Source organism: Glandiceps talaboti, chromosome 8 (assembly GCF_964340395.1).
Source record: "Glandiceps talaboti chromosome 8, keGlaTala1.1, whole genome shotgun sequence".
Taxonomy (NCBI): Eukaryota; Metazoa; Hemichordata; class Enteropneusta; family Spengelidae; genus Glandiceps; species Glandiceps talaboti.
This window is the reverse complement of record NC_135556.1, coordinates 22057008-22081912: the sequence shown is the minus strand read 5'-3', so window position 1 is coordinate 22081912 and position 24905 is coordinate 22057008. Positions and strand designations below refer to the sequence as shown.

The window sequence follows — 24905 nt, the reverse complement described above, 5'->3', positions numbered from 1 at the left end:
ATTTAAATATTCAAAATCATTTGCATCCAGTCATCTAAACCTAGTGTACAGATTAAGATTGTTGATACATGTAAAGGTGACAAAATAAAGGTATTTCAGAAAGATATGAACAACCATATATAGTTGTATAGATAAATGTGCACATAGGTTGGTGGAATACTAAGTGTGTCAGGTGTACTAGTATTTACATAATTATTATTCCACGAAAAGTACTTACATGAATCGGCATCTCTGATGTTGATGGAAGAGGTGAGCCCTCAGCGGTGACCGAGACCCGTTTATACATAACAGTCGTGAGATTATTGCTTCGCACTTCTTTTAGTATGTTCTCTGAAATAATATCTACATGTACAACTAGCTGGTAGTTGGTTTATTTTTGTTTTAAATACTTCATCATATTAAAATTCAAAACTTGTTGTTGGCGAAAATACCCCATAAAACAATTATTTAAATTCCAAACAGTAATTGTGGCCATACGGGTGAGAAATGGGGATCTATTTTTAATTTTGAATGTGAAACAACATAGACCAAGTTGACGTTAGTAACGCAATAATAGCAGAAATCTGTATAAATGTGAAAGTTGGCTTACATATCACTTTAAGGAACATATAATAACAATTTCTTTAACATATTTTTTTTTTGGAATTGATAATTTACAAAGGAGGACTTAAGCCATGTTGTTTTACTTTATTTTACATGTGGAAAACATTAAACTTATTTTATTTACGAACAATCCAAGACAAATATCCATTAATTTTCTTATTCACATGGCCACTTTAAGTCATAAATGAAACAACTGGTGATACTGTTAATTAATAAAACAATTTGATATCCTATAATTTTGATGAAGAACACCCCCAAAATATTCTCTTGGTTTTGATATTCATGTTACATGTACACGAATGTATGTATTAAAGCTGCATTCGCTGCAACTAGGACATTTTTTATCAAATAACCAAAGAGTATCGACTAAAACTTGGTCAATTAATGATTTATAAAAAGACACTGTATCTGTTAATTCGTTGTCAATATTGACAAGTTTAAATCGTGAGCGAAATCTCAAATTTGAATTTGTGAGCTACTAGTTGTAACTGGCATATCACTTTTCGATCAGACAACCACAATATATTCATTGAAAATTGTCAAAATACCAAGTAGACATTATTTTTTCAAGCTTCAATTGTCGATATTATCCATAAGCAGTACAGACACAGGTTGAAATCGTGATCGTCGTTGAGGGCGCTGATTTTTGGATGAGGACGAAAAATCAATTTGATTTTGATTTCATGTGTACAGCTGCAAACACAACGTTTACCCTCATGTGATGGAATACTGTTCACAGTGTACAATATTACATGTAAGCCATTGTAGCTAACCAAACATTTTCAAAAAACCGTCCCAATTGCAGCTCGTGTAGCTTTAAAAAAATAATCAACATTATTAATGTCTATCATAATTTACAAACAAGAAACCATTTTACACAATTAATAACAAGATGTTGTAATTCTGAATAAAAAAATCCTTATACATTTACAAGAAGACTTTGTAATAATGAATCATAAGTGATCATAGACTCTTGTCTCAGACACTATTTTGACATTAATTCTTGAAATAAAAAGAATGTCAATACTAGATATTGTCTATAAAGCATTTGAGGATACTCTTTGTATCTTGTCTTTCAGCCTATACCTCAAATACTCATCATAGACTTACACTGTAGGGTTTCAGACAAAATAATATGGCACCATTGCATGATTTCCAAAACTTCGGTTTGAGATTTGAATTCCTTACTTATGTTTTCCAAATTATTTCTCGTTGCCATTGGAGTATATGATATATTAAATATTCACACACGTTTATGTAAATAACATCAACTGAAATTTGAATACTGTTGTCCGTAGTGAAATAAAACCCATTGAACTTTGAATACTGTTATCGGTAGTGAAATAAAACCCACTGAAATTTGAATACTGTTGTCCGTAGTGAAATAAAATCCATTGAAATTTGAATATTGTTGTCTGTAGTGAAATAAAACCCATTGAAATTTGAATACTGTTGTATGTAGTGAAATAAAACCCACTGAAATTTGAATACTGTTGTCCGTAGTGAAATAAAACCCATTGAAATTTGAATATTGTTGTCCGTAGTGAAATAAAATCCATCGAAATTTTAATATTGTTATCGGTAGTGAAATAAAACCCATTGAAATTTGAATACTGTTGTATGTAGTGAAATAAAACCCATTGAAATTTGAATACTGTTATCTGTAGTGAAAAATCCTTTGAAATTTGAATATTGTTGTCCGTGGTGAAATAAAATCCTTTGAAATTTGAATACTGTTATCGGTAGTGAAATAAAATCCATTGAAATTTGAATATTGTTGTCCGTAGTGAAATACAATCCATTGAAATTTGAATACTGTTGTCCGTAGTGAAATACAATCCTTTGAAATTTGAATACTGTTGTCCGTTGTGAAATAAGATCCATTGAAATTTGAATATTGTTGTCCGTAGTGAAATAAAATCCATTGAAATTTGAATACCGTTATCGGTAGTGAAATACAATCCATTGAAATTTGAATATTGTTGTCCGTAGTGAAATAAAACCCATTGAAATTTGAATATTGTTGTCCGTAGTGAAATAAAACCCATTGAAATTTGAATATTGTTGTCCGTAGTGAAATAAAACCCACTGAAATTTGAATACTGTTGTCTGTAGTGAAATAAGATCCATTGAAATTTGAATACTGTTGTCTGTAGTGAAATAAAATCCATAGAAATTTGAATACTGTTGCCTGTAGTGAAATAAAACCCATTGAAATTTGAATATTGTTGTCCGTAGTGAAATAAAACCCATTGAAATTTGAATATTGTTGTCTGTAGTGAAATAAAACCCACTGAAATTTGAATATTGTTGTCTGTAGTGAAATAAAACCCATTGAAATTTGAATATTGTTGTCTGTAGTGAAATAAAACCCACTGAAATTTGAATATTGTTGTCTGTAGTGAAATAAAACCCATTGAAATTTGAATATTGTTGTCTGTAGTGAAATAAAACCCACTGAAATTTGAATACTGTTGTCTGTAGTGAAATAAAATCCATTGAAATTTGAATATTGTTGTCTGTAGTGAAATAAAATCCATTGAAATTTGAATATTGTTGTCTGTAGTGAAATAAAACCCACTGAAATTTGAATATTGCTGTCCGTAGTGAAATAAAACCCACTGAAATTTGAATATTGTTGTCTGTAGTGAAATAAAACCCATTGAAATTTGAATATTGTTGTCTGTAGTGAAATAAAACCTATTTAACTTTGAATATTGTTGTCTGTAGTGAAATAAAACCCATTGCAATTTGAATATTGTTGTCTGTAGTGAAATAAAACCCATTTAACTTTGAATACTGTTGTCTGTAGTGAAATAAAACCCATTGCAATTTGAATATTGTTGTCTGTAGTGAAATAAAACCCACTGAAATTTGAATACTGTTGTCTGTAGTGAAATAAAACCTATTTAACTTTGAATACTGTTGTCTGTAGTGAAATAAAACCCACTGAAATTTGAATATTGTTGTCTGTAGTGAAATAAAACCCATTGAAATTTGAATACTGTTGTCTGTAGTAAAATAAAACCCACTGAAATTTGAATACTGTTGTCTGTAGTGAAATAAAACCCACTGAAATTTGAATATTGTTGTCTGTAGTGAAATAAAACCCATTGAAATTTGAATACTGTTGTCTGTAGTGAAATAAAACCCATTGCAATTTGAATACTGTTGTCTGTAGTGAAATAAAACCCATTGAAATTTGAATACTGTTGTCTGTAGTGAAATAAAACCCATTGAAATTTGAATACTGTTGTCTGTAGTGAAATAAAACCCATTGAAATTTGAATACTGTTGTCTGTAGTGAAATAAAACCCATTGCAATTTGAATATTGTTGTCTGTAGTGAAATAAAACCCATTGAAATTTGAATACTGTTGTCTGTAGTGAAATAAAACCCACTGAAATTTGAATATTGTTGTCTGTAGTGAAATAAAACCCATTGAAATTTGAATATTGTTGTCTGTAGTGAAATAAAACCCATTGCAATTTGAATATTGTTGTCTGTAGTGAAATAAAACCCACTGAAATTTGAATACTGTTGTCTGTAGTGAAATAAAACCCATTGAAATTTGAATATTGTTGTCTGTAGTGAAATAAAACCCATTGCAATTTGAATACTGTTGTCTGTAGTGAAATAAAACCCATTGAAATTTGAATATTGTTGTCTGTAGTGAAATAAAACCCATTGCAATTTGAATATTGTTGTCCGTAGTGAAATAAAACCCACTGAAATTTGAATATTGTTATCGGTAGTGAAATAAAACCCACTGAAATTTGAATAGTGTTGTCCGTAGTGAAATAAAACCCACTGAAATTTGAATATTGTTGTCCGTAGTGAAATAAAACCCATTTAACTTTGAATATTGTTGTCCGTAGTGAAATAAAACCCACTGAAATTTGAATAGTGTTGTCCGTAGTGAAATAAAACCCACTGAAATTTGAATATTGTTGTCTGTAGTGAAATAAAACCCATTTAACTTTGAATATTGTTGTCCGTAGTGAAATAAAACCCACTGAAATTTGAATAGTGTTGTCCGTAGTGAAATAAAACCCACTGAAATTTGAATATTGTTGTCTGTAGTGAAATAAAACCCATTTAACTTTGAATATTGTTGTCCGTAGTGAAATAAAACCCACTGAAATTTGAATATTGTTGTCCGTAGTGAAATAAAACCCACTGAAATTTGAATATTGTTGTCTGTAGTGAAATAAAACCCACTGAAATTTGAATATTGTTATCGGTAGTGAAATAAAACCCACTGAAATTTGAATAGTGTTGTCCGTAGTGAAATAAAACCCACTGAAATTTGAATATTGTTGTCCGTAGTGAAATAAAACCCATTTAACTTTGAATATTGTTGTCCGTAGTGAAATAAAACCCACTGAAATTTGAATAGTGTTGTCCGTAGTGAAATAAAACCCACTGAAATTTGAATATTGTTGTCTGTAGTGAAATAAAACCCACTGAAATTTGAATATTGTTGTCTGTAGTGAAATAAAATCCACTGAAATTTGAATACTGTTGTCTGTAGTGAAATAAAACCCATTGCAATTTGAATATTGTTGTCCGTAGTGAAATAAAACCCACTGAAATTTGAATATTGTTGTCTGTAGTGAAATAAAACCCATTGCAATTTGAATATTGTTGTCCGTAGTGAAATAAAACCCATTGAAATTTGAATATTGTTGTCCGTAGTGAAATAAAATACATTGAAATTTGAATACTGTTATCGGTAGTGAAATAAAACCCATTGAAATTTGAAGGGGCAGAATACTGTTGTCCGTAGTTATGTAAGAAATAATAAACATTCTGGATGTGGGAGAACATGATGGTGACGCTGTTCTTTTCCCCTTCACAATTTCCATTTTTCGGTTCTTGCGTCTACTTCACTATTGAATATTCTGACTGTAATAAATGGGGAAGAGTAGATAAGGTGCTTAAACAATAAGAGTTGAAGCTACATATTGACGTAGAAAATACAACATGCATCACAATTTCCCTTAAAATCACGAGCACCAGTTTTCAACATTTGTACATGATACATAGTGGTAACGACTCTACAAAAACGAGGTACTTGGAGGTGTCACATTGGTAAATATTCGGCTGGTATAGCTACGCAAGTAATGTATATATATATATATATATATATATATATATATATATATATATATATATATATATATATATATATATATATATATATATATATATATATATATATATATATATATATATATATATATATATATAAATCTTTGTAATAGCACATGTATATGCAAATGTATTAATGATAATAATGTATATAATGATATAGGCACACATGCAGATAGAATTAGAATTTAGGTGATGAGCAACCGTGTACTGTATACATAAAACCACAAACCCTCCACCAACGTTGGTGGAGGGTCTATGATAAAACCCACCTCTGGCAATGGAGTTTCCGGTTCGAAACCTCTATTTATGTTTACTGTGTCATGTGTTCGATATCTGCAAAAGAATAAGAACTGTCTTCACCTCCTTTCTCTCGAATGGTGTATATTAACTAAGATTTTACAGATCAAATTGCAGTATTGTGATTATAAAATAGATTTTGTTTGTATTTTACAGAGCCTCGACTACCAAGTAGCTTGTATCCAGCCTGCTCTGATATATCGACAACCGATGCGATAAGGCGCCTTAATTTATTTATTGCATCATCAAAGAATCCAAGCTATTTAAACAACCATTTTTGATCATTTCAAGGCCACCAACCTATGTTAATGGTTATGTTTTCACATCGAAATTGTGATTCTATATTTCATGTATTACCAAAAACGTTCCAAAAGAGGGACTAGAGACTTACTGGGTTTGCCTTTCCATTTGACATCGTTTACGCCTCTTGTTAAAACAGCCCATAATTATCCATATCAAAGCTAGAATAATGGTCACAAGTACAGCAAGACCAACACCACCAATAACGACGACAAACATCCACATCTCTAGTTTAGCATCTCCACCTTTCAAATCGTAAAAAAAATGAAATGAATGCTCATAAACGAGTCACATAAACACTTACTGAAAATGTATAGCAATCTAAATGATGACTATGCAACTTAAGATATTATGTTGTACCAGCTATCAAGAAGGGGAAAGTAGCGTATTGTTGCCATATATGGCGAGACACCTGTACAAAATGGGCGATTCTCCACCCCATAACTTACCCCGCGGACAATTCTCCATCCCATAACTTAGCGATTCTTCATCCAATAACTTATCCATACACATAGGCGATTGTCCATCCCATAAATTACACGTACGTACACGTAGGCGATTCTTCACCCCATAACTTACCCGTTCACGTGGGCGATTCTCCATCCCATATCTTACCCGTACACGTAGGCGATTCTCCATCCAACAACTTACCCATACACGTAGGTGATTCTCCACCCCATATAATAACTTACCCATGCAAGTAGACGATTCTCCATCCAATAATTTACCCTCACAAGTAGGTGATTCTCCATCCGATAACTTACCCGTACACGTGGACGATTCGCCACCCCATAACTTACCTGTACAAGTGGGCGATTCTCCACCCAACTGAGTCCAAAATACATTGACCATTCCAAATGGTCAATTTCATGGTCATTATATGCATAAAAAAAGTGGAAATAGGCTATTTTTCTTCACCACTTTGTGCATAATATGGGTGATTTTTAAGGTCTGTGGCTGGAAATTCCAGCCAACCACAGAGACCTATGAACCATCTCTGGTTTGTGGCTTGAAATTCCAGCCAACCACAGAGACCTATGAACCAGCGATAGTTCGTGGCTGGAAATTCCAGCCAACATCAGACACTTATGAACCATCTCTGGTTTGTGGCTTGAAATTTAAGCCAACCACAGAGACCTATGAACCATCTCTGGTTTGTGGCTGGAAATTCCAGCCAACATCAGACACTTATGAACCATCTCTGGTGAAAATGAGAACAAATCTGTCAAAAACCTATTAACTTTTAAGGTGGATCATTATGCTTTGGAAAAGGTCAATGTATTTTGGACTCAGTTACCCCATAACTTACCCGTACATGTGGGCGATTCTCCATCCCAAACACCGTTTCTCTGACATGTTCTTGTTTTACGGCCGTCAAAGGTATACCCCGTCTGGCAATAGTAATCAACAGTACACAGATATTCTGTGCATGACAAATTTGTAATGCCGCCCTCTATGGTACCAGGCAGTCCACAATCACTAACTGAAAGAAAATTGAAATACTGGGTCTCTAGAATGTCTTTTGGTGATATAAAACTTTTAATGATTTTGATAAAGTGACAGTCTATAAGTGAACACAATTCAGTTTGAATTCACACTAAGTCCCCTTTAATAAGTCAAATGTGAACAACATGGTGTACTAATTCCAGTGGTGATAATTGTATCAGTACATGATTTGACATGATATGTTCAAACACTTAGTATAATATAAGGAAATCATTTCAACACCAGCCAAAAGTAACCACCAAAGACCAAAACATTGCAGACTAACACTTCTAATACTTTTTTCCATAATAGACAGGTAAAAAGGAAGACATTAATAATATTGCAAAGAGGAGAATTGTGTACTACTTACTACTGCAAGAAGGTTGTACACCACTCCATGTACCATCACTTTGACAAGTCCTCTCCTTTGATCCATACAATCCATAGCCATCATTACATGTAAATGTAATAATTCCACCCTCTGTATATCTGCTAACTGTTTTACTACCATTTGATAATGAAGGATGGAATCCACAACTGACGACTAAAAGTAACAATAATGTAAGAATGGATTAAAATTAATCACTATGATTAGATTATAAAACACACTATGATTAGATTAAACCCTAAGATTAAGATAAAACACTATGATTAAACATTATAATTAAAGATTAAACCCAGTACGAGTAGATTAAACACTGAGATTAAGATTAAACACTATGACTTGATTAAACATAAAGATAAAGCACTGTGATTAGATTAAACACTATGATTAAGATAAAGCACTGTGATTAAGATTAAACACTATGATTAGATTAAACACTATGATTAGATTAAACACTGTGATTAGATTAAACACTTTGATTAGATTAAACACTTTGATTAGATTAAACTTTGATTAAACATTATGATTAAGATTAAAGCACTATGATTAGATTAAACACTATGATTAAGATAAAGCACTGTGATTAAGATTAAACACTATGATTAGATTAAACACTATGATTAGATCAAATACTATGATTGAGATTAAACGCTATGATTAGATTAAACACTATGATTAGATTAAACGCTATGATTGAGATTAAACACTATGATTAGTTTAAACACTATGATTAGATTAAACACTATGATTAAGATTAAACACTATGATTAGACATTTATGATTAAGAAAGTTGTGGATGTTTACAGGGTAAAGGAATCGACTCGAAATTGAGTTTATATTGGAATATTTATACAAAACATCATTAACAATTCTAGCTACAAATACTTATGACATAAGAAGAACTAAATTTGCCAGTGTAACAGCAATATTAGATATTATACCTTTGACGGTGTCTTCAATCAACGTCTCATACATAGCTACAGCTCCTTTCGAAACAAGTGCTATTTCGTCACTTCCGGTCATTTGATAGTCAAATATACATTGGTCGTTACCATCACACATGTCAACTACGTCATCAGGTACATCAGGTAGGTCAAGTATTGGTATGTAATCGTACTGATTAATTGATGTGTAGCTCTCTGCAATGTCATAGCGAAATAACGACCTGTCTTCAGACACATTCCCTGTAACATTAAACCAAGATATTGTATTAAGTGTTATGTACCACCTGTCAGTCTCCAGTGATAGTAATAAAGTTGATCAGATATATGGTAATAACTTGTTAAATGAGATCTAAAAAATAAGTCGTGTTAATATTACATGAAGACCTTTTACATATACTAAGATGGTGATATGTAGATTAATTCTGGTTTGATTTGAAATCTGAAAAAAAATCTGTTTAATGAAAAACCCAACCGGAATCAAATGATGAAGTAGTTATAATAGAAATCGATCATGTCACACTCATTTAATAGTACACACACACGATCATACATACATACATACATACATACATTCATACACACACACACACGCACACATACGTACGCACATACATATATACATACATACATACATACATACATACATACATACACACATACACACACATACATACATACATACATACATACATACACACACGCACACGTACGTACGCACATACATACATACATACATACATACATACATACATATACATACAAACATACATACATACATACATACATACATACATGCATACATACATACACACATACATACATACATCCATACATACATACATACATACATACACACACGCACACGTACGTACGTACGCACATACATGCATACATACATACATACATACACACACGCACACGTACATACGTATGCACATACATGCATACATACATACATACATACATACATACATACATACATACATACATACATACATACACACACACACACACACCCACATACATACATACATACATACATACATACATACATACATACATACATACATACAAACAACTTTCTTGCATTGTTCTTACAGGTTAGGCCATATGAATAGTGAATATCCCGGAGTGAAGAGTTCAACGACAGGAATGTCCATTCAGGTGTCATTAGGTCATCATCCGGGTCATCATTCCACGTTCCCATGAGTCCACTTGTCGTGTTCTTCAATTGTGGTGTCCCAAAGAACATGAATGACATCATAAGTAAACCCTCCGTTGCCGTAGCTTGGACAGATACACCGTTTTTAAAGATAACTGTTAAAATCGACGAGTTTCCAATATTATCCTTGATAAGAGAAACGTCTGTGGAAGAAAAGAAAGTTACAATTAGTATTTCTGAAGTAACACTTCAGGCGTAATGGAGTGTTAAAACATGGAATTTCAAGATTTATAAAGACTATTTTATTTTTTAGTGAACTTTTGCAAATGAAAGACGTTTTTTTTTTCAGCTAAACAACAAGATACTGAAAATATGCCCATAAATGTGACATTGGAATTAAAATATTAAAGTGGCACAAACTGGGTTTCATAAACCTTTTCCTCAAGTGAAAATACACAAAACCTTGATTAAACTACTCTACTTCAAAATTAATATATGTCAGTGCATGCCTTGTAAGACACTAAAGTGTCTTCTGATATATGTCAGTGCATGCCTTGTAAGACACTAAAGTGTCTTCTGATATATGTCAGTGCATGCCTTGTAAGACACTGAAGTGTCTTCTGATATATGTCAGTGCATGCCTTGTAAGATACTAAAGTGTCTTCTGATATATGTCAGTGCATGCCTTGTAAGACACTAAAATGTCTTCTGATATATGTCAGTGCATGCCTTGTAAGATACTAAAGTGTCTTCTGATATATGTCAGTGCATGCCTTGTAAGACACTAAAGTGTCTTCTGATATATGTCAGTGCATGCCTTGTAAGACACTAAAGTGTCTTCTGATATATGTCAGTGCATGCCTTGTAAGACACTAAAATGTCTTCTCTCTGATATATGTCAGTGCATGCCTTGTAAGACACTAAAGTGTCTTCTGATATATGTCACTGCATGCCTTGTAAGACACTAAAGTGTCTTCTGATATATGTCAGTGCATGCCTTGTAAGACACTAAAATGTCTTCTGATATATGTCAGTGCATGCCTTGTAAGATACTAAAGTGTCTTCTGATATATGTCAGTGCATGCCTTGTAAGACACTAAAGTGTCTTCTGATATATGTCAGTGCATGCCTTGTAAGACACTAAAATGTCTTCTGATATATGTCAGTGCATGCCTTGTAAGACACTAAAATGTCTTCTGATATATGTCAGTGCATGCCTTGTAAGATACTAAAGTGTCTTCTGATATATGTCAGTGCATGCCTTGTAAGATACTAAAGTGTCTTCTGATATATGTCAGTGCATGCCTTGTAAGACACTAAAATGTCTTCTGATATATGTCAGTGCATGCCTTGTAAGACACTAAAGTGTCTTCTGATATATGTCAGGGCATGCCTTGTAAGACACTAAAGTGTCTTCTGATATATGTCAGGGCATGCCTTGTAAGACACTTAAGTGTCTTCTGATATATGTCAGTGCATGCCTTGTAAGACACTAAAATGTCTTCTCTCTGATATATGTCAGGGCATGCCTTGTAACACACTAAAGTGTCTTCTGATATATGTCAGTGCATGCCTTGTAAGACACTAAAGTGTCTTCTGATATATGTCAGTGCATGCCTTGTAAGACACTAAAGTGTCTTCTGACACTGTTAGAACTGTTGATTCTACAGTAGGGATTGTCTTGATATTTTGATACCGCAACGTATGATAAATTACGTCATCGGATCGTTTTTAGGTTATCTTTTAATACCAGGACAGAGTTCGGTCTATAGCAAATAGTGGTTAGGTAAGCTTCAGTAAGTAGAATACTGCGAGTACCCTTTGAATGTACAACAAAAGTTACGCATAAACTCAGCATATGCTCCTCATTTATCATGTAGAAACATACATGGAATCAACATTATAACATTGTAAATCACTGAAATCATTTAAACTTTTGAGATTTTTTTTCACAACATAACTTTTGTTTCCTGTGATTTCGCCTTTTTGTCTTAATTACAAATTATTACCTTTATATGTCCAGAAGTCGTATTCTTCGAAGTCTACAAATTCCCAATTAGTTGAATTGTCGTGTAGGCCTGTGGGTCTTACCCAGGCATCCAATCGCCGTCTCTCGTTGACTTCAATTTGAACTGCGTCACTTGTCCCACCTTGCATCGCAATAGCTGTAAAGGCGGTTGCTTCTTCGACAGTTGTACCTTCAATTAACAACAAACAACCTGTATTTGCATACTCTTTCAGCAGTGACCGTTTACCTATAGACAACACATGCCTTGCATCAACTTCACAGACACGTATACACTTGTATACTCGGTCAGGTTTCGTTGAGAGGTGGCAGAGTTGCGACTCATTTCATTTCCAATAAAACTTGTATTCATAAAAGAGCTTATTGTTTTTTAATGGCACCTAATGAAACATCAATACTTTTGATGTCCCATATTTTTCGTTGTGAAAATGTTATGCCTCACTGAAATTACTCCACCCCCTTCACAGGAAGTTAAAAAATAAACTTACACTCCTTGGTGCAGACGCCAATTGCCCATGTTCTTTGTGTACTAAAAGTAACCTTTCTTTCCTTTTCTCTGTCACTGCTTATGAGGTGCTATATTTGCATTATGACGTAGCCTACCTGATAACACCTTGAATGTTTGCATTCTTCCTTGCATAGAGAATGTATTGTTTAAAGTCTGTATCAGATGGAATTCGCCATGACCATTAAATGTGTATTTGAAACCATCAAATGTAATGAGGTGAGGATCACCCACTCCTCCACCTACAAAATTAAAAGAACACAATGTAACATATTAATAAACGGTTAGATTTACATTTAAGTGGGCATGCACTTGTGGACCTGTTCTAAGAAAATATTGAGTATGACCTTGTTTTCGTGAAATCAAGGAAAAACGATTTGCAATGAAATTGGACTGGTCTTGTGTTATCCATAGTATGGCATATCGAGATCTCTCTTTACCGTAATGTCTAAATATGGTATTGATCAGCTGTGGGTGTTACTTATACATTGTTAACATCATTCTAATACTCATTTGCATGGACAACGTTTGGTTCATGATTTCTCATTGTGCTAGACGTGGTGAAGAGCACAGGGGCGTGTAATATTCCATAGATTGTTGTTTTCCAGGTCTACAGACTAAATATAACAACCTTTTGATTAATATATATTCCTACATGTAATATTTCTTCGTAGTATAGAGATTGATACATTTGTAGCAGCAAGATTCGTACGATATTTTCCTAAGAAAACGACATTCTAAGCAATAAGAAAACAACAATATATGAAATATTACACGCCCCTGTGGTGAAGAGATGATTCCATGGGTAGATCTAGACTACACTAAGGTTGGACAAGCTACGTCAATTGAGTCAGGGTATCGACATTAGAAAACATAGCTACTTTGAACAGCATGGACGATGGATTGACGATGGTGAGAAAGATAGTCGTGTATTCACCTGGTCTTGGTGGCACATAGTCCCTGCAATCATCAGATGGTCTTTTCTTGTAGTACAAATAACACAGATCTATTGATGAATACACACAGCAGTGTTCCCAAGGTAAGATGTCATATAGATAGTGAGATAAATAAGGTACTTTTCCGGGTGATTTGAATGGCGGGACACCACCGTGATGTCGACGATGAGATGTGCCACCGCTGTTATCATTATCGGGACCGTTAATCAAGTTTCCGTCGTTGTCATAGCAACATTGTTGCCCAGCGCCATTGTCACTGAAAGCATTATGAAAAGAATGCGACTTTAGATATTATAAAAATTCAAAGTTCAGTTTAGGGACCGGTCAGTTTCTTCGGCCGGGGGGGGGGCGGTGGATTTGTAGGGCTCACCCTGTTTTTGAAATTGGCAGTGGGGCCATGCTGTTTTGAAAATTGTGGATGGGGGGGGGGGGGGCGTTGTGTTTTAGATTGTGATGGAAGAAAAAAATCCTTTTCTACAATAGCATATAGCCTTGTCTGAAATGCCTTGTCACCCTATTCTAATTTGAGATGATATTGTCTTTTCAAGATATAAAATGTTTGCCAAGATAGTCTAAAATTGCCTTAATCTCCAAATCTCCCCAACCAATGATACTACCATTAGATGTGCTGACCTTTACTACATGTATATAATGATGCCATTTAATTTTTAAAAAAAACATATTTCAACCCTTGGTGTAAGTTATAAAGAATAATTTCTGATACTTGCTGTCTTGTAAAGCATGGATTAAGTTATTGCTTGAAAGGGTCTGAATAGCCTAAATATTGGCTTCAAGAGTAAAAATCCTCCAGGGCTTCTAGAGGGAGACCCCCTCGGACCCCCACATGAGGTGGACATATCCCAGTCTCAAGCTCTTCCCCTCTTACTGTCAAGATGCTATCAAAGTATATTTCAAAAGTATTTCAACCCTATGTAGTTGCTTTTTACATGTTGGTGCTGTCTTGTAAAGCTTGTAAATTATTGTCTAAAAGGGTCTGAATAGTCTCAAAATTGACTTTTCAGTGTTAAAAACCTCCTGAGCTTCTAGGGGGAGACCCCTAGGACCCCCATACTGTACATATTCCCTTCTCAAGCTTTCCCCCTACCTTTCACTGCCAAGATGCTATTAAACCCCTTTTCGAATAGATTTACCCTGGTGTAGTCAATAATCATAAAATTATGATAGTGCTAACCCTCATAGTGCTAAATCTCATAAAGTAGATGCAAGACAGTCAAGCAGTCCACATTTGAAATGAGTCACGATAAAACATACCTGTCATGCGAATATTATATATGAGGGGGGGGGGGTCATCATGTTTTAGAATTAAGTGCTAGAGGGTCAGCCTGTTTTTGGTTTTACAGATGGGGGGATCAGTGACTTTTTGTCGGCCCGATTTAAGAATCCACCCCCCCCCAACCCCCCCCCCCCCAGGCTGGAGAAACTGACCGGTCGCTTAAAGCACCATTCTCCATTCTCCATTTGTTTAATAACACAAATACTTTAATCGCGATCAGAGTTATTTAGTCAGTGTAGAATCATAGACATTGGAGAGAGAGGGCGCTCTCTCCTCTCCCCTGTGACGTCGACGTCTATGCTGGAACCAGTTCATCAACCAATTTTCTTCGTTGTCGTAGCAAGAGAGTTGTCCAGCAATATTGTTGATCACTGAGAATAGGAATAAAAAATCAGCTTACCTCGGTTGGTTCACTCTCACACAATGTTTGGCCGATGGGTTCCTGTTACAGTTATCTGCATGGTCGGATCTTTCGTTGCAAGTTGGATGAGCCGTAAATCTCCCAGTGTCGACCCTGGCCTGTCGTAGGGTGCATGGACAAGCTTCAAGGTCTGTTAGAAATGTTATGTCGCGTTCCTTTGCTGAATTTGACCAATCCTTGCAAAAGGAGTAGGCATCGACGTTGTATTTCCACTTTAGTGAATGTATGTCACTCCATATTGACTTAGGGTGACTTGAAAAAGATGTAAAATAAACAAGATATAAAGTGTAAGATTTTGTCATCTCAGACGGCATAACACACTCAGGGACAACGTACATAACATGACATAACGGATGACACACACACACACACACACACACACACACACACATACACACACTGCCATTGCATTGCTTTTAATTTCAAATTCGTTTGATATGCAAAGAGAGAGAGAGAGAGAGAGAGAGAGAGAGAGAGAGAGAGAGAGAGAGAGAGAGAGAGAGAGAGAGGGGGGGGGGTGGGGGTGTGGGTGTGGGGCTGAACCATAGGATTCTACATACTCATCAAAATCCGTCTCAGCATCAGAAATACGAATAACCCCGACATGGTAATCGTCACTGTTAACTTGCAATCTGTTGAATGTCATTGTTCCCGTATTCTTTGTGCCGCTACTGAGATCGTCTATCCACTGCAAGCTTGCTTCTACAGTATTCGAATTCTCGACGTAAGCATATAGCGAAACTCTCAAATCAGACTGCGACGAATCCGCAATATCTCCTGGGGTCCATTCAATGGTGACGTCATCATTTTCTATCCAATTGTCAGCATCTACTCTTCTGATGTTTGGCTTTCTGTATTCTTCGCTCACTGAAAACAAAATAACATCACATGTTTATTGTAAAGTATTATAAGGTAAATCAAAACTTGCCGTTTAAATTTTAGAACCCAATACAAATCAAATAAACCGAACCAACTCCAAACGTTTGGTTGCTCGAAGCACTTGTTTATTTGTTTGAAAAGAATCTCAAATACTTTCATATATATCTCCTTGTGAAATTGTTTGAAACATTCGGTAAAACTTAAATACATAAATGCGATACCAGTTGTAAAGGTACAGTGAAACGTATAAACACACTAAAATAATAACAACGTACCAACTGTAAATATTCCGGTGAAGTCATCATAAGTCTGTCTATTGTCTATAGAAATTTCGAAAGCCAGTCTCCCGACTTCGTAAAAAATGGGTGTGTTACAGCTAGCGGTAAAGGAACTTTCTTTGGTGCCTCTCACTTCGTGTTCTCCAAATCTACAATATATTTTGGGGTTGTTGATGTCATCGAAGCAAGGTCCAGAAACTTTAATGGTTTGTCCTCCAAGCATGTAGCCAAAGGTAGGATAGACACTTAAAACTCCTGCAATTATAATCAAAGTAATGATAGGGATATCTCAGACATCAAACCGTAACATTAAAAGTCCCAAAGGACACATTTGTTGTTTACGTCAGTCGATCGATGTTGAGTCATTTGAAAACTTTCGAATCCGTGATCGATCGAATTATCTCTAGCTCACATCTCTTAGTACCATCTGTACACCATCTAAACCACATGTTAATGTACAATAAGGGATACATTCTAAAAGTAACTGCCGAACTGAAACCGAAGCTCTAAAAGTGTACCGAAAAACTCTTTTAACATAAAAGATAGTGCGAGATCTGAAGTCCTTGCTTTTCAATCAACTGACGTGGAAGTTGATTTTACTGGACATTCGTGATGGATGCTAACAAGTATAGATATGTACTCAAAGACGCAATATCATTTCTCTCCAGTCGAAAATTACAACATAATTAAAGCTAGACTTAAGTAGCAGGTGTATACTAAGTTCTTGGAATGTTCTAATGTTCGTAAAACTACTAGCAATTTTATGACAACATTCACGACGCACGGTGAAGTAGTTACATTATTGTCTGACATGACGTACCTACGTTATTACAACCACCAGATGTGACCTGCTTATTGTCAATCCGAAAGACGAATCTACCAACCGCAGTTCCACCGTCTGTCCACGTGTCGATATCAACAATGGCGTCTGTTCTTGAGTTATTGACAACTTTAAATGTGACACCATCTCCGGCATTAAAACCTACCTGGTTAAATTAGATTTAATATGGAAATAAGTATTTGAAGTTATGGTGTGACAATGAACATGGAGTTATGGTATGGTATCAATGTCCATGAAATCCAAAGTTGTACATCAAACAACCTGACCCTAGGTCGAAACCCAGAGAGTCTGAGTGTAAGTTAAAATGTATAGGAAAATGTACCTTTACCATGAATTAGAGAAATTATGTTTGATAGTAGTATAAACGAACCATAAATATGTTCCATGGTTTATTTCTTAATTTTTAGCAATAGTCTCAGTAAACTTTGTCAGAACCAAACCTTTCCAACAGTACATTTTGAAACTCACCTAATAAGATTTGAAAAGTGAATTTTATAACTTAAGTTTTCTGTTAATCTTCTGACTGTGATAATGTTGTCACGTGTTGACGTAAATTTGCATAATAGTTCACCAACGTCTGCCTGCCTGCCTGCCTGTCTGTCTGTCTGTCTGTCTGTCTGTCTGTCTGTCTGTCTGTCTGTCTGTCTGTCTGTCTACATGTTTTAAAGGCGAACCATTTTCAAACACTTATCAAGTACCAAAACCTGTTATGAGTATTCGTATCATTTTTACCTGTGCTGGTATTCCTCCAAGTCCTGTATCCTCATCACCCGCAGCTGTTGTACCGGTCGTCCAAGTTATATTGTGGTAATTGAAGATAGCAAAAGAGTGTTTGCCATTGGTTGCCAATATGCACTGGAATGTATTTCGCTGTATGAAATGAATCAGATCAAAAGAATTGATTACACTTTCCAAAGTAAGGCGTTATGGATCATATATCACCGAGTAAATGATATTCATACTTATTTGAAGTGGAGACTACGACTTCGGGATATTTTTAAGAGCAAACCACAAAGACTGGATTCCTGAAATCCAAACCTGCTGAACCCAAGAAAGTCAAGTCGAAAATTGACCATGGTCAGAAAAAAGAAAGAACTCCATCACCACCTAAAGTGGAAGACGTCAAAAGGAAAATCATCCGATTATCTGTACAGTATTAAAGCTGGAGTATTCAATTTCTGACTATAAATAAATAAATAAATAAATAAATAAATAAATAAATAAATAAATAAAAAAATAAATAAATAAATAAATAAAAAAAAAAATTAAATAAATGTATAAATTAAAGATACGATATGTAGAAACATCTTATCTCGTGTTTATGTCAAATCTAATAGATCTTCAATATTGCAATTTCTGACACCTGAGGTTTCGATATCAAGTTGTACATGCAAAGCCATGGCAGAAACTTAATCTTGTCCTTTTGAGTACATTTTATGAAAGAATACAACATTCCTATACACAAGGTATCTGTTCCGCATAGCTACAGTGTTTCTCATTCGACAATATACCGGCTCTTAAGTTTACCTTTTGTACACCCGTCGTCGGGGCTGCTCCATAAAATGCAACATTATCCCATGTTGCCACCAACAACCATATTGCTGAAAATTTTTCCGGAAAAATGTCTTGAATTTCCATGGTAGCTCTCTCCAACAATACATCTTCTGGGTTTGTGATTTCCCTGTAGTATACTTCACCACCATTCCGTGTATCAACGTCTGCCCAGAAGGGCGCCACCAATCGTATATCGTTAGCCAGTGGAAATGCAGCAGGTTGAAAATGCCATACATTCGTCAGAAATGATATTACACCGTTCGTATTCACCTGCATATAAACGACATGTCAAACACCAGCCTAAAGGTATATACCTGCTGTGTATGTCCTTCAATATTTTGAATTTTAAAAGTGCCCATGGTTATTGGTCAGACTAAATCATATTTTTTTAATTAGATTTTTTGCACATGTGTACATTTTATACTTAACTGTTTCTGTAAGGAGAAGACGTGTATTCAGAGTTATATTTTGAACAATCGCAAGTATGGCTACATCCTCAAAACATAGACTGTAATTCTCGACTAGGAATGAACTCATACACAATAATGTCAAAGGTCAAGATAATATCAATCAAACTCTTACCCAAAGTGAGTGGTGATTATAATCAAAAAACGGGAACGGGATTGATAGAAGAATCTCTCCGGAACTACCATCGTCGCTTCTTTCGGTCAAGAAATCCCCAACTTCGACTCCGTATGGATACATAAGGTCTATAAAGGGTGTAAAAACAGAATATTGAAATCTGAAGTACAGCATAACCTATGCATTGCACACTTGGTATCCGCTCTTTCTACTAGCTCTAGTGATATCTTCCGCCATTCAATCACCCTGTCAAGCGATTCATTCATACATGCAATATACACAGTAATTAATTTCTCAATCCCTCCATCCTTCTATCCACCCCTCCACCCCTCCCTCCCTCCATCCACCCACCCACCCACCCACCCACTCACCCTGCTTGCCTGCATGCATCCATCCATCCATCGATCCATCCATCCATCCATCCATCCATCCATAATACATTCATGAAAATGTCAGTCAATCAATTAATTAATCAGTCAGTCAGTCAGTCAGTCAGTCAGTCAGTCAGTCAGTCAGGCAATCAGTCAATCAATCAGTCAATCAATCAATCAATCAATCAATCAATCAATCAATCAATCAATCAATCAATCAATCAATCAATCAATCAATCAATCAATCAATCAATCAATCAATCAATCAATCAATCAATCAATCAATCAATCAGTCAATCAGTCAATCAATCAGAAAATAGTGTACTGTGGGAATCAATACCAATTCTAGCTGACAAACTTTAACTGTGAGCAGCTGACTGTGAGTGATAAAAATGTATAACTTACCATTAGTACATGGATCGTACGTAGAATTCGAATCTCCTATTGTTCTTGCATAATCCATAAGAAGACCACAGCTCCTTCGAAGTCTGGTCCTAAAATCTGAAAATTACAATACTGATATTACACAAATGCAAAAACCAAACCATATTACATCCTGATTTGGAATTTAAAATAACACGAAAACACAATACATAACATAACACAGAGGATTTATCAACATTAGGAAATATATATATATATACTGCATGTTACCCCACCTGAGGACTACGCTATGATGTCCAAAGAAGTGAATTATGGGCAACAACGTTTTACAGTACATCGTGTCTGGTATGCCAAAAATAGGGCCCTGCCCCCCTAGGTATCACGAGATGGTTTGAGATTTTACTAAGGATACAATAGTTTTTTAAAAACCGTTTGCCTGTATTACCAGTCAAAGAGTAGTATTTGATAGCGGTTCATAACTTGTATTACATGTAATTACGTCAACACAACAGGTGCAAAGTGATTTGTCTTGTTATGTATATCAAACAACAAACAATCATTGTAACCATGGTAACACCTGTTCTTTGATGTTTAAAGAAGTGGTTTGACCGGTTACTCAGTATGACAACCAAAACATGTACACTAAATCAATTCGATTGTGGCAATGCGTGTCTGTCAGTATATGTTCATAGTTGTGTAAATACATGTTGGTCACTAAGCTCAATAAAGACAAAACTCAATCAATCAATCAATCTTTGGCAAAACTAAGGTAGCCTCAATACGTTTTGTAATACGTTGGTGTTTGTCTATTAGCTGATATTGGTAACTGCTCTGTTATGGTAAGACAGCACCATTATTGATTATTCATTATTGATATCAAGTTAACACATGCACGTATTAGTTTACCAGTCCTGAAAGGATATCCCTGGCTACGTCTGTCTCATACAGTTACGCCCAACAGGAAACATTACCGATTAGTTTACTTCCTTATTTGTTGTTCATTTATGTATTTACAATATGTGTCTATTATTTTCTACAAGTTTAGTTTTCTTCGATCTCTTTTTTATATGTTTTAATTTAAATGGGGGAATGAAGTGTAGAAGACATTAGGCCCCTAAAACCTTTAAAAAAAGTTATTCTGTATATCAACAAATATTTTCCTATTGTGGAAAGTTTGGGAGCTGTGCTAGGACTATTACATGTAATTCTCAAACCACTATATAGTGGTCTGAGATGTAATGGTCCTAAATGTATACATAAAACCGAAAACCGTTTTCCTGTAGTGGGATATTTGGTTGGTAAGCTTGCGGTAGAACAGAACAGCTAAGTGTCAATGGTAGAATTTTTTATTAATCGAAGATTTGAGTATCGAATTTAGCTCTCATGAGTTTTACCGTGCATTAGTGTGTGATATAAAACTTGCCTTCGTCATTGGTTTCTGCGTAATTTGGATCTCGTGTATACGTCATACATTTCTGTACCCAGTTCTTAGCAGGATCATTGATGGCATTCCAAATTGGATACACTTGGTTTTCTTCAGAAGGGTACTTAATGAAATGTGAGTCTACTAGGACAGCCTTCACTTCCATCGGATAGGAATCAAAGTTGTCAACGAGACTTCTTGTTTCGTCGATGTAGTATGGTAAATCTGCCTATAAAAGTCAATAGAATAAATTGTGACGAATGACATTGCTCATTTTATTCCTAAACAACACATAATTTACCCTCAGTCTCCACAGCATCACAATTACACTTCAGCAATATAATTCAAATGAGTTTGCTTATCCTTTACAATATGTAAACCAATTGCAGTCCATAAGGACAGAATAACAAGACTGTTGACTGTTGCTCCTTAAGTTGTCGCGCAACATCTTCTGATGTAGGAAGGTGGATATCAAGTTTCAGTCAACAGGATTGATCTAAACGTCGTATCCACAAACAAATAGACACACACAGACAGGCAGACAGACAGACACACAGACAGACAGACTGACACACACACTAAAGCTAAAAAGCTAAACGTTTACTACATACTGAGTAACTTTATATATTTAAATTAAAAGAACAAAAGGTGATTACTTTTCTGTTTCAAATACAATACAGTAATGTCTACTTACTTCGAATAGTTGGTCAACTTGACTTTCCTGTAGTGATGCTACGCCACTTATTACGTCTGTAAAACTTACAGTTTGACCGAAAACACTGGTGAAGATCGTAGCTGCATTTGACCTCTCAAGATCAAATCTAATACCAATAACACGCTTTTGACTGCCACCAATGGACATCATCGTAACGCGTAGGTATTTCGTTTCATACTGTGCAATGTAGTCTCTTATGTAATGGAATTCATTTTCTGGTAGATCTGTGGTGTCTGAGAATAATCAAATACAAGACAAATGTTACTTTAAATTGATAGATGTTTATAAATTGATCGACTATATTTGTGAAAGTATCATACCTACCCTGGGTAAGTGAAATAAAACAACATAGTCATATTATAATTGCAAATTTTACGGATAAGGCGATAGTACAAGCCTTGCAGCCTTAGTATAATTATGGTTTTACGGCCTCGGTTTCATAATTGTGGTAATTCTCCCTGTGAGTAAATATGTATTGGTGAAGAGTAAACAATAGCAGCTCCTCAAGAAACAATTATTAAACAAGAAAGTAACACAACAATCAAACAAGAAAACAACAACCCCCAACTTAAAACCCAGACGCAGCAGCAAGACTAGCACCAGCACCAGCACCAGCATCAGCACTACATACGCAACCACCACCACCACCACCACAACCTCCACTGCATACACCACCACCAGCACCAGCACCATCACCACAACCTCCACTGCATAAGCAACCACCACCATCACCACCACAACCTCCACTGCATACACCACCACCACCACCACCTCCATTGCATACGCAACCACCACCATCACCACAACCTCCACTGCATACACCACCACCACCGCATACACCACATCCACCACCACCACCACAACAACCTCCACTGCATACACCACCACCTTCACTGCATACACCACCACCACCACCACTACTATCTGCATACTCCACCACATCAATGACAACAACATAACAATGGTGTCCTATTATTTTCCTACACCTACATACATCAAATTGCCAATTCATATAAACTGTACACAATACACCCTGATATTATTCATCTAATACCGTTTTATATCAACACAGTTTCTATATGTCTAAGCAGTCAGTATATTCTATACAACTTGCATTCCAGTCAGCTAGATTATCATATTACTTCAGACATATACATATACGGTTTATACTTGCAATTCAATGAACCGGACGAACAGTGTACAGCTGCAGGTCATGCATATAAATTGGGTCCTATTTTTGCTTACTAGTATATATCTTCCATTTTTAGGACTGATGTATATGGCTCCCAGTATATTTTTTGTAATAATAAATGAGTGAATCAATAAATCCAATCAATCAATAAATCGAGTGAACGCGTGCATAAATAAATAAATAGATAAATAAATAATAAATAAATAAACAAATAGATACATAGATAAGCAATAAAATAAAATAAATAAATAAATATGCATACAAACACGATACAAAACATAACACGAAGAAAACAAAAGCATCCGTTTTGGGGAGTTATCAAGATTAATACAACACAAACTGACTGCATGATTTGCTAAGCCACTGTGTCAACCAACGATCCAGTGGACGTGTCTCATATTCTATTCTATGTTTAGTATCACACCTCATGTTGTTATGCTAGTGAAACCCTAATCACTTGTTTGATTGATACTCTGGGTTAGGCTGACCTATTATCACGTGATCTGGTTTCATGCCAACTCTATTGTTCAGCATGGCTTATAACGAACAAAACACTGCTCATGAAACCAAGTCAGTGTCTGTGGGTAGGCGTATTTGGTGCAAGGTACTAAACTCGCATTGTGATGGAATATCTACATTGTATAGTATTATTAGGGGAGTTCGTTGGTATAATTTCGTGCATGACATGTTGCATTTCTGCATAGGACGTGTTACTAAATGTAGTGATAACCATGTGTTGATGATTTTAGTAGTATATATTGGTATATTTATATCATTCTTCTTAATAAACATGCTATCTATCAACTAGTCAACCCGGCGTGTGAAAATGATGTGTGCGGGAGGAGAGAGAGAGAGAGAGAGAGAGAGAGAGAGAGAGAGAGAGAGAGAGAGAGAGAGAGAGAGAGAGAGAGAGAGAGAGAGAGAGAGAGAGAGAGAGAGAGAGAGAGAGACGGACAGGCAGAGATAGAAAAGTCAAGAATCGTGAGATAGAATGGGTGATTGAGAGGAAGGAATCAAGGCAGCGTGGAAAAGGATGGGATATAGTAAAAGTACATGGCTACCCCAGGCAATATTTTCAACAGTTGCAGGAATATAGTTACGCGTTTGATGACAAACTAGTTTCAATGAATGTCAGACGTAGGAGTAATTAG

General features: G+C 35.4%; 1 protein-coding gene across 1 annotated transcript; it reads right to left on the bottom strand.

The window, feature by feature from the left end:
- Positions 1–5300: 5300 nt before the first annotated feature.
- LOC144439377 (protein mesh-like) lies at positions 5301–24183 on the bottom strand. Its single transcript, XM_078128664.1, has 22 exons — positions 24179–24183; positions 23163–23548; positions 22542–22795; positions 21848–22076; positions 20446–20541; positions 19670–19797; positions 19061–19357; positions 18266–18403; positions 17513–17678; positions 16690–16947; positions 16096–16402; positions 15515–15787; positions 13802–14076; positions 12963–13106; positions 12343–12531; positions 10270–10536; positions 9169–9411; positions 8213–8386; positions 7667–7840; positions 6449–6602; positions 6030–6093; positions 5301–5511 (listed from the first exon to the last, which is right to left on the bottom strand). The coding sequence occupies exons 1-22, from the start codon at positions 24181–24183 to the stop codon at positions 5488–5490; spliced, it is 4245 nt and encodes a 1414-aa protein (XP_077984790.1). The 3' UTR covers positions 5301–5487.
- Between the last annotated feature and the right edge of the window lie 722 nt (positions 24184–24905).

What these genes read in the sequence shown, in the direction of transcription:
- LOC144439377 (XM_078128664.1), bottom strand. An exon ending in TTGGAGGAATACCAGCACAG is followed by an intron (nt 17,679 to 18,265) that starts GTAAAAATGATA and finishes TAATTTAACCAG; the next exon opens with GTAGGTTTTAATGCCGGAGA. An exon ending in CGACTTCTGGACATATAAAG is followed by an intron (nt 10,537 to 12,342) that starts GTAATAATTTGT and finishes TTTCTTCCACAG; the next exon opens with ACGTTTCTCTTATCAAGGAT.